An 11485-nucleotide genomic window follows, 5' to 3' on the forward strand; every position below is an offset into this window, starting at 1 on the left:
GGAGTCGGACAGTTCCCGACATTCTTGCTCATGTCAGAATCCAGGCTGGGGAGGGCTGGAGAACTTAAAAGCCCCCCAGGAGATTTTGCCAGGACCCTTGGGGAGGTCCCTGCATAGGCTGTTGATCTAATCCAAATGTCACCCCTATCCTCATTTTGCAGCTAAAGAAACTGAGGCCCAGAGTTAGGAAATGATCACCCTAGGTTACCATTTTAAATAAAATTTGTATTATGAAAGTTTTCAAAACAAACAAAAATAGGATCCCCATATATCTGTCATCAGTTTCAATAATTATCAATGTGTTTTCATCGCACTTGCTTCTGGTATTCACTTTTTTGCTGAAGTATTTGAAGGTAAATCTCTGACATCATGTCATTTCATTCCCTGAATACTTCAATGTGCATCTCTAAAACATGTGAAATCTTTCTCAAATAATCCCTGTAACTTTGTCATACCTAGAACAAGTAAAAGAATTCTTTCATATCATTTAGTACACACACAATGTCATTTTTCCAATTTTTTAATTGTGGCAAAATACATGTAACATAAATTTACCATTTAACCTTTTCTTTCTTTTTTTTTGAGACAGGGTCTCACTATGTTGCCCAGGCTGGAGTGCAGCGGCTATTCACAGGCACGATCCCACTACTGATCAGCATGGGAGTTTTGACCCACTCTCTTTTTTTTTGAGACAGAGTCTCGCTTTGTTGTCTGTTCAGTGGTGTCATCATAGCTCACAGCAATCCAACTCCTGGGCTCAAGCAATCCTCCTGCCTCAGCCTCCTAAGTAGCTGGGACCACAATGCCAGGCTAATTTTTTGTATTTTTTTTTTTTTTTTGTAGAGATGAGGTCTCACTCTTGCTCAGAACGGTCTCAAACTCCTGGCCTCAAGCAATCCTGCCTTGGCTTCCCAGAGTGCTAGGGTTATAGGCGTGAGCCACTGAGCCAGCCACGTAACTGTTTTTCAGTGCACGGTGGTGTTAAGTGCATTCGCACTGTTGTGCCGCCATCACCACCGTCCATCTCCAGAGCTCTTTTTGTCTTGCGTAGCTGAAACTCTGTATTCATTAACCAATAACTCCTCATTCCTTCCTGGCAACCACCACTCTCCTCTCTATCTCTATGGCCACAATGTCATTGTATGGTTGGTTTGTTTGAATCAAGATCTAAACCAGGCCCACATGTTTCATGTGACTAGTGTCTCTTAAGTGTCTTCTAATTCAGAACAAAGCCCTGCCATAGAACAGCGTGGTTCCTGAATTAGTATCACCTGGGAACTTGTCAGATATGCAAATTCTCAGGCCCCACCCCAGTGCTACTGAATCAGAAACTCAGAGTGTGGCGCCCAGCACCCAGTGTTTAACAGGCCCTCTGGTGATTCTGACACACATTCAAGTGTGAGAACTCGGCCACAGACACTATGCAGAAACTGGGTCAGCTGTCTTGAATAAGTTGTTTCATTCTGAATTTGTCTGTTTTCTCCTGCTGTCGTTGAACTTACTTGTTCCTCTAAACTCTGTATTTCCTGTTAGATCTAAAGGCTTGATGCATTTCAGATTAAATCTTTTTGGGCATGAACGCTTCGTAAGTGATCCTGTGTACTTCATAGTGCACTGCTGTAAGAGGCTCGTGATAGCAGGTGGTACCCACTCTCTGTGATGATGGTAGTCATCAGTGGATTCAGGTGGTGATCACCTGCTCCTCCATTGAGAAGTTTCACATCGACCTTTCTCCTAATGGTTTTAACATCCATTGATGATCTTTGTCTGAATTAGTTATTTTTTGAGGGGTGGAAAAATGTTGATTTTATAATTCATTGGCTAGAATTCTTCTCCAAAGGAAGACCTTTCCCTCATTATCTGGGGCTCTTTGGTACCTGTTTGTACAGAGCAGGTGTGATAGAATAACAGTCAATTTCAGTGAATGTTCCATGTATATTTGAAAGAAAGTATATTCTGCAGTTGTTGGGCAGAATGTCTTATAAACATTAATTATGTCAAGTTTGTTGGTAATGTTATAAAGTTGTTTAAATCTTCTCCATCCCTACTGATTTTCTGTTTACTTGTTCTATCAAATACTGAGAAAAAGGAGTGTTAAAATCTCCAATTACTATGGTGGACTTACCTATTTTTTTCTTTCAGTTCTATCAGTTTTTGCTTCATATATTTTGGATCCCTGTTATTAAGCATATACACATTTAGATTACTGTGTTCTCTTGATGAATTGATCCTTTGTCATTAAGAAATGTCCCTCCTTATTCCTAGTAATAGTCATTGCTCCAAGTCTACTTTGCCTCAAATTAACATAGCCACTCCAGATTTCTTATGAGTAATGTTTGCATATATATATTTTTGTATTTTCTTGCTTTTAACCTGTGTCTTTACAGTGAGTTTCTTATAGACAGCATATATCTGGGTCTTGCTCTTTTATCCAATCTGACAAAACTGTCTATAAATCCACCATTTGACTCTATTTGTTTCTGATTTGTCCCATCTGTTCTTTATTCCTTTCTTTCCTTCTTGACTTCTTTTGGGTTGAGTTTTGTTTTGTTTTGTTTTGATATTGTGTTTGATCTCCACAGGCTTATTAGCTGTCCTTTGTTACTGTATCAGTGTTCGCCTTAGACTTTACTGTTTGCATCTTTAACTTATCACAATCTCTCTCAAATATTAGACCACTGCACATGTAATGTGGAGCCATACAGCAGTACGTGTCCACTCCCCTTGCATCCTTTGTGCTATTGTTGTCCATTTTACTTCTATAGAGGTTATAAACCCCATGGTACTTTGTTATTATTCTTGTTTTAAACAGTCAAGTATCTTTCAAAGAAATTTTAAAAGAAGGAAAGAATGCCTTTCATATTTACCCACATTTTTGCCATTTCTAACACTCTAGCACTCTAACCTTCTTTTATGCAGATGCAAATTTTTTATTTTGTTTTGTTTGTTATTATTTTTATTTTTTAGAGACAGGATCTCACTCTGTTGCCCAGGCTGAAGTGCAGTGGGGTGATCATAGCTCAGTACAACCTTGAACTCCTGGGCTCAAGCAATCCTCTTGCCTCAGCCTCCCAGGTAGCTGAGACTACAGGTGTGCACCACCATGCCCAGATTATTTATTTATTTATTTTTATCTTTTGTAGAGATGGGGGTCTCGATATGTTGCTTAGGCTGATCTTGAAGTCTTAGCCTCAAGTGATTCTCCCTCCTGGGCCTTCCAAAGTGCTGGGATTACAGGAATGAGCCACCGTACCTGGCCTGTTTGTTTGTTTTTAGAGACAGGGTCTAATTCTGTTACCCAGGCTGGAGTGCAGTGGCAAGTTCATAGCTCATTACAGCATCGACCTGCTGGGCTCAGGCAATGCTCCTGCCTCAACCTCCTGAAAAAATAAAAAATAAATTAGCTGGGCATGGCGGCACATGCCTGTAGTCTCAGCTACTTGAGAGGCTCAGTAGTCCCTCAGCTTGGACTACAGGCATGTACCACTATGCCCAGCCAATTTTTCTATTTTTTGTAGAGATGGGTTCTTGCTATATTGCTGAAACTGGTCTTGAACTCCTGGCCTGAAGCGATCCTCCTGCCTCGGCCTCCCAGGGTGCTAGGATTACAGGCGTGAACCACCACGCCCAGCAAGATCCAAGTTTTTATCTGGTATCATCTTCTTTCTGCCTTAAGAACTTTATTCAACATTTTTTGTAGTACAGGTCTGATGGTAACACATTCTCTTAGCTCCTCTTTGTCTGAAAAAGTGTTTATTTTTGTGTTCATTTTTTAAAACATATTTCAGCTGGTTTAGAATTCTGGCTTCATAGGGTTTGTTTTTTTTCTTTCAGCACTTCAAAGATTCCATTCCGATGTTTTCCATGTGCATAGTTTCTCACAAGAAATCTATGATTTCTCATCTTTGTTCCTCCCCACAGAGTGTATCTTGTTTCTCTGGCTGCTTTTAAGGTTTTTTTCTTTTTCACTGCTTTTCAGCAATTTGGTTCTGTTGTGTCTTGGGGTGGTTTTCTTTGTGTTTATCCTCCTTAGAATTTTACTGAGATTCTTGAATTTGTGGATTTATAATTTTAGTCCACCAATTTAAATTTAGAAAAATTTCAGGCATTCTTTTCAATTTTTAAGCCAATTATATATATGTTAGGTTTCTTTCTTTTTCTTTTCTTTTCTTTTTTTTTGAGACAAGAGTCTCGCCATGTTGTCCAGGCTGGTCTCGGACTCCTGGGCTCAAATGACCCTCCTACCTCAACCTCCCGAGTAGCTGGGATTACAGGGGTATGCCACTGCACCCAGCTCATATTCTTGATATTATCCCACAGGTAATTTTTTTCCAGTTTTTTTTTTTTCCTCTCTGAACTTCATTTTGAGGCTTGTGTTTAAGGCTTTTGGGACATGTCTGAATAGTCTTTGCTCTATGGCTAATTTAGCCCCACTGCTAAGTCTTGGCCCTTCTGGTCTCTCCTTAACACCTACTGAGGTGCCCCCAGGCTGGCTGAAGGACACAGGAGCAATTCCTGTAGGAGCCCTTGTTTGACTTCCAGCCCCAGTCCTTGATCTTCCTGCAGCTTCCTGGAGTTCCACCCCGTGCATGTGCAGATGGATATTCAGCCCAGACTCAGCAGGGGCCCTAGGACTTCCAGAACTCTTCCTCTATTTGTCTGCACAGGTCTCTCCTCTCTAGTGTTCTGTCCCATAAATTCTACCACCTCAATTTCCGTAACTCTGATCTTTGTCACCTCAACTCAGTGAGACAAGCGACTCTGTATTCTCTCTCTCCCCCCCCGCCCCCCACCCCAGGCCCCAGGAATTGCCTGTGGGAAGAAACCTGGGCTCTCAGAGGCTCAGCTCTCAGGAATGACAGTCCTGGGCTGTCTTCAGTCCAGTATCCGAAATCGATTGTCTTACATGTTTTGTCCATCTCCTCCTATTTACAGTGGGAAGACGAGAGTTACTTCCTTGTGGCCAGGACGAGAAGTCTCAGCAATACGTGCTTTAACAAAAATCACCCTGACATTTCTGATTCAAATGATACATTGTGGGGCTTTAGCTTACTTTCTTTGATTCGTTTGATTTCTCCTTGAATTTCTTTTACCTTACCTTAAAATCTTAGTTCCTAGTAATATTAACCTAATCTTGTAATACACATCAAGTAACTTTAAAATAGTAGTGTCAGTATTAGGCCTAACGATAAGACTACTGAGTGAAGTTTGGAATTCCCTCTGCCCCTCGAGTATACGTCACTGAGAAAGAAGACTCAAAGTGCACCGTTATAAAATCCTCTGATGTAATTCTTTGTATGTTTATGCAACACCAACATGGTATAAAGTCTACTTTATTTCTTTCAGACTTCTTTCAAGTTTTAAAAAATCTTTTTTCTCTTTTTCAAATGATTATAACATATCCGTGATTGCAACATCAAAATTACCTGATATACTCAAAGAATTTTTGCTTCCATCCCTTTCTTCTTACCTTTATTCCCTTTCTCTGCCTATCAATAGTCATTTAATCAGTTTTTGGTTTAACCTTTCAGGGTTCCTTTTTGTAAATATAAATAAATACATGCTTGCATATATACACATGTATTTACATATATTCACATTGTATCCGTTTTTTACTCAAAGATAGCATACTACATACATATTGTACACCTTCCTTTTTCCACTTAATATTATGTTCTAGAAACCACTCACTCTGTGTCAGTATGTGGACCTCCGTCCCTCTCATCTACAGCGACACAGTACTACTCCACTGTGTGGCTGGGTCATAGTTTGTTTGGCCAAGCCCCAGGTCGTTTGGTGGTTTTCTTTTAGTAAGAAGTTGTTCCCTGCCCCTTGCCTAGCCCCACCTCTGCTGTGCCCATGTTCTCAAGAAGGGTGGCTAATTGTCCTGCTGAGGTCAAAGGTCAGAGATGCAGAATCCAGAGACCTTTGCCACAAAGGGCCTGCCAAGCAGCCTAAGACCAGGAGATGGGGTTCTTTTCAGGAGGTGACATTTTTCTTGCTGAAACTGATTAATTTTTCCCATCGATGCAGATCTGGAAACATTTGCCACATCTAAAGGCAGTAGTGATATATAAAGAACCTCCTGCAAAGAAGATGGTCAACGTGTACACGGTATGGTCAGTGGGGCCCTGGGTGCCCTGCAGGGCCTGTCTGGGCCCACCCTGCTGACCTGATGGCCCACTCTCCCCCGCCTGACCACAGATGGAGGAATTCATGGAGCTGGGGAACGAAGTGCCCGAGGAGGCCCTGGATGTCATCATCGATGCCCAGCAGCCCAACCAGTGCTGCGTGCTGGTCTACACGTCCGGCACCACTGGGACCCCCAAGGGCGTGATGCTGAGTCAAGACAATGTAGGACAGATGCCCAGGGTGGGGGTGGCTGTGGGTGGATCTGGGCTATGGCCCTACCTCAACAGCCCCTGGGGAAGTTTCTCTGGCCCCTTGGCTCGGGGAGCTGGGATAAGCAGAAGAGCCCATCAGTCTGTGGTCACGACTGAGACAGCGAAGGGGAGGGAAGGAGACAGGAGGCCCGTCCTGGGGATTTCCCGGAGATGCCAGGAAGGGTACTCACTCTGGGGATCCTCGAAGAAGTCCCAAGTACTCACGGTTGTGAGTACTGCCGGGGCTGGCTCGTGGACACTGCTGGGGCCCACCTACCTGTCCTCCAGATCACGTGGACAGCAAGATATGGCAGCCAGGCCGGCGACATCCAGCCAGCAGAAGTCCAGCAGGAGGTGGTGGTCAGCTACCTGCCCCTCAGCCACATTGCTGCCCAGATCTATGACTTGTGGACAGGCATCCAGTGGGGGGCCCAGGTCTGCTTTGCTGAGCCTGATGCTCTGAAGGTCTGTCTGCCTCTCTACCATGTGGCTGTCCTGGTCTGTGTGCAAGGGCCCTGTGGGACTCATCCCGAGTGTGTACCCGTGTCTGTAGGCCGTGTGTGTGCATTCGTGCGTGTGCTGGTTTTCTGTGCATTTATCAGTCAGAATTCTGTCAGGTGCAGCTAACACAGCCCGACTTAAATGACCAGACGAGAAGGGAAACTGATGACATTACATAGAGTTGAGTCAGAATGGTTTGCTGGGTTTGCAACACCCTTGCGGACGGCCGTCTCAGAGCAGGTTCACAAGTCGGTCACGAGGCGGCCCAGCCCTGCCCTGCATCCCATCCTCACAGACTACACCTGTTCTTTGGTTCCTTATTTTAACCGTAAGAAAAACTTTCCAAGAAACCCCCCCGCAGTCTTCCCCCACCCCACATCTCAGTGGCCGGAACAGTGTCACGTGTTCCATTCCTAAACCAAACGCTGCTTAGGGGAATGGGATTATCATGTCTGAGTTAGACTAATGGAGAGTCACCATGCTCAGGGCTGGGAAGGGACCCAGGTGCTTCTGAAGCATTGGCCACCTGACACCTGACTGCCACCAGGTTCTGTTAACAAAGAAGAGCAAGGCAGCAGCCACTGAGCCGACAGTATGTGCTGCACATCACACGCAGTGCGTGTGTGTGTGTGCACGTGCCCGTCTGACATGTGTGCATGGGCATGCCTGTGAGTGTGTGCACAACTGACTCTGGTGGGAGGGGCTCCCGGACCTTGGCGGGCCCTAAGCCAGCAGGCCTGCCTCTCCCTGCGGTGCACAGGGGAGCCTGGTGAACACACTGCGCGAGGTGGAGCCCACATCCCACATGGGGGTGCCGCGGGTGTGGGAGAAGATCATGGAGCGGATCCAGGAAGTGGCAGCGCAATCTGGCTTCATCCGGCGCAAGATGCTGCTGTGGGCCATGGCGGTGACCTTGGAGCAGAACCTCACCTGCCCTGCCAGGTACAGAGGACCCGGGGGCAGCAGGCCTGGGGAGGCAGCAGGGCTGGGTCACACCCAGTACACACCACGGACCTGACAGGCCGGGCTTGTCCCGGCCGCAGTGGCCTGGCAGTTCCAGGGCTCCCCGCGCAGAGGCCCAGTCAATGGCGGGGCTCGCGCTCCTCTCCGCCTTGCAGACCCTGCTGAGGACAGTCACTCCATCTGCGGGTTCTGACTGGAGGACTGACTCGCTTCCCCCGAAGTGGAAGTCACCTCCCTGGGAGCAGCTCCTGCCAGTCTCCTGAGGTCTTCTGACTTCAGTAGGTGGCCAGAGAAGGGGCCACAGTGATGGGGACCAGCCTTTCCAGCATCCCAAGCGGCCATTCGGCTCTCTCCCCACACCCTTTTGATTGCCATTTAAGTTCCCACACAGTGCTGTGGGAGGGTCAGGGACATAAATCTGACCCGGTTTCAATTTAGAAGTAGTTCCTATTACCAGTGTGTCTGTGAAACAGTATGTTTCATGAGACGTGTACACATCTGTGCACCCACAGCTTCATTTGCGCAGACATGAAAGAGGAATGTGCACGAACAAAACGTTTGTGGGCTTCAATGGGATCGTACACCTTTACACATGAGTGTCCATGAATATATACTTCAAGTCTCTGCACGTATGTGTGGTGCATGTGCACACTGGCATGCATCTGTGTTGCCTGGGCACCCGTACACAGCTGAACCTGTTCGTCTAACTTCCTGGCTCCAGACATAACCATGCGCATCACCTGCACACCTACAGTTTGCATGCAGGTGCATGGGCAGGTCCAATATTCAAAATTCAGTATGTTCAGCATTGGCATCAACCAATCGGAATAGACAAGTGGAATGGCCGTGCTCATGTGTACCCACCGAATACCCATTCTTTTAATGTATGTGTGTGTGTGTGTTTTCTTCCATGGACCATTCTCCCTCTCCCACTAGTGACCTGAAGCCCTTCACAACCAGACTGGCAGATTACCTGGTGCTAGCCAAGGTCCGCCAGGCACTGGGCTTTGCCAAGTGTCAGAAGAATTTCTACGGAGCAGCGCCCATGACTGCGGAGACACAGCGCTTCTTCCTGGGCCTCAACATTTGCTTGTATGCGGGCTACGGCCTCAGTGAGACCTCGGGTCCCCACTTCATGTCCAGCCCCTGCAACTACCGGCTCTACAGGTGAGGCCCGAGGCTGCTGCACATGGGCACACCCACACACCTTGCTGGCACCACCTGTTCCCCTGCTGAGTGCCCTGGGGACACTCACCTCTTTGCACACTGATCAGATCCCAGAGACCTGGCCACTGGGTTGTGGGGCCCCTGAGTGCCAACACTGCCATCTTGGTGGGGGTGGTCTCTGCCACTGTCTGTAGTTGAAAACAGCCTGAACAGCCCAGGGGTACCCTGATTCCCAATGGAGTGATTTCCCTCTGTCCCAGCCCTCCAGTGGGGGTGGGTGTATTAGACAGTATTCCAGGATAGCTGAGGGCCCAGGGTCCAGTCGGGGTGGGAGTGGGGAACCAGGTCAGCCTTCTAGTGGGTGGGGCGGGCAGTCAGCTCTGGGGAGTGATTTAAAGAATCATTTGTTGTGCTTAAACACCTCCCGTCCCTGCCAGCCTATCACAGGCTCTGAGTTCTACCATTATCATTTCCTTCCTTCCTTCCTTCCTTCATCCACTCACCTAAAACCCTTTAATTAACTCTACCTTTCAGCTCTAAGTCCCCTATTAAAATACAAAGACCCTGGGAGGGGATACCTTCTAGTCGTCAGTAAAGACTGAGAGGTTGGGAACCCGGCTCCCCAGTGGGGGCTGATCCTGGGCTTGCGGGGGACAGCCCCCTGTGACCACACCTCCCCTCCCTGTCACGGCCAGCTCCGGCAAAGTGGTGCCAGGCTGCCGGGTGAGGCTGGTGAACCAGGATGCAGAGGGCATCGGTGAGATCTGCCTGTGGGGCCGCACCATCTTCATGGGCTACCTGAACATGGAGGACAAGACACGTGAGGCCATTGACGAGGACGGCTGGCTGCACACAGGTGACACCGGCCGCCTGGATGCCGATGGCTTCCTCTATATCACCGGGCGCCTCAAAGGTGAGTGCCTTGGCCTGTTGGTGGGGCTTCAAGACTACAGGGGGGCACAGGAGGAATTCGGCTCCCGCCACTATTGGTACCACGGCCAGCGTCACACGCCTTTAATGACGCCGCTGCGCTCGCTCTGCCCTCCTGGGGGCAGGTGCTGATACCGCCCGACTTTCTAGTGAGGGCATCCGACCAGGCCAAGTAACTTGCCGAAGGGCACCCAGCTAGTAAATGATGAAGCTGGCATTCAAATCCCCTAGAGAAACAAGGCAAGTCTTTCTGGAAGATTCGAGGGCATAAATACGTGTCTTTACATGCAGACACGGATATGAAGAACAGAACGCACATTAGCTATAAAATTACAAATGAAACGTAAGACTTCAAAGAACTTGCTTGCACAGACAGGGAAATAAGTTGCGGATTCCTCCGTGGAAAGCTACTTTGCTTACTGTGCCTAAGCGGGCGTAATACCCGCAGCACCCACGCGGGAATCAGGCCCGGCTTTCCCAGGGGAAATGGAGCCCAGCGAGTGCGGACGTGGCTTCCCACAACTCACTCGGGCGGGTGTGCGACGCGCGCAGGCTTGAACCGGCGGCCGCGGAGGGCAGACGCTGCCTGGAGGGCGCGGGCCCCGGCGCGCGGGCGCCGCCTAGCGTCCCCCTTTGCAACGGTAGGTGAGGGGACGGGCACCCCCGCACGGCGAGGACAGTAGCCAGAAAACAGTGCAGCCAGAGCTGGCCCTTCCCTTAGAACTAGTGTGGTGAGAGGTAAGGGTCCAGATACCTTTCTCCAAATACGTATCCAAGTAACCCAGCGCCACTTAGGGAAAAGACCGGCCTTTCCCCGTTGCCTCGCAGTGCCGCCTGTGTCATCCTTGAAGTGACTGTCTGTGAGAAGTCTGTTCTTGGACTCTACTCTGTTCCATTGGCCTATTTGCCTATCCTTGCACCAATACGCCAGTGTCTCAATTTCTGTAGCTTTATGATAGAGCTAGATACATGTTTGTGTAAGTCCTACAGCCTTGGTCTTCACCTTCAAGATGACCTTGGCTACTCTTGGCCATTTGCATTTCACTATGAATTTTAGAATCATTGTATCAATTTCCTCAGAAAAATTGGCAGGAATTTTGATTTCGATGTCATTGAATCTACAGATTAATTTGGTGAAGATGTACATCTTTATAATATTAAGTCTTCTAATCCATAAACATGGTATATCCATCCCTCCATTTACTTAGGTCTTTTTAAATTTCTCTCAATAGTGTATTGCATAGTTTTTAGTATAGAAATTTTTAAAATTTTATTTATGGCTGCCATGGTGGCTCACACCTGTAATCCCAGCACTTTGGTAGACTGAGGCAGGAAGATTGTTTGAGGCCAAGAGTTCAAGACCAGCATGAACAACACAGGGAGATCCTGTCTCTACAAAAAATAGAAAAATTAGCCAAGTATGTTGGTATGTACCTGTTGTCCCACCTGCTTGGGAGGCTGAGGCAGGAGGATTACTTGAGCCCAGGAGTTTGAGGTTGCTGTGAGCTATGATGATGCCATGGCACTCCAGCCCAGGCAAC

The 11485-nt window shown here is 47.6% G+C and overlaps 1 protein-coding gene across 3 annotated transcripts in view; it reads left to right on the top strand.

Annotated features, from left to right (window-relative positions):
- ACSBG1 (acyl-CoA synthetase bubblegum family member 1) overlaps nt 1-11485 on the top strand; it is a 37630-nt gene that overhangs the window by 20867 nt on the left and 5278 nt on the right. For all 3 annotated transcript variants that reach the window (XM_012651883.1, XM_012651884.1, XM_012651885.1), the window contains 6 exons: nt 6034-6114; nt 6205-6354; nt 6672-6848; nt 7645-7826; nt 8784-9014; nt 9710-9927. In XM_012651883.1, coding sequence (XP_012507337.1) covers nt 6034-6114; nt 6205-6354; nt 6672-6848; nt 7645-7826; nt 8784-9014; nt 9710-9927 — 1039 coding nt within the window. The remainder of the gene's footprint in view (nt 1-6033; nt 6115-6204; nt 6355-6671; nt 6849-7644; nt 7827-8783; nt 9015-9709; nt 9928-11485) is intronic.

This window comes from Propithecus coquereli, unplaced genomic scaffold (genome assembly GCF_000956105.1).
Source record: "Propithecus coquereli isolate 6110/MARCELLA unplaced genomic scaffold, Pcoq_1.0 Scaffold372, whole genome shotgun sequence".
NCBI classification, from domain to species: domain Eukaryota; kingdom Metazoa; phylum Chordata; class Mammalia; order Primates; family Indriidae; genus Propithecus; species Propithecus coquereli.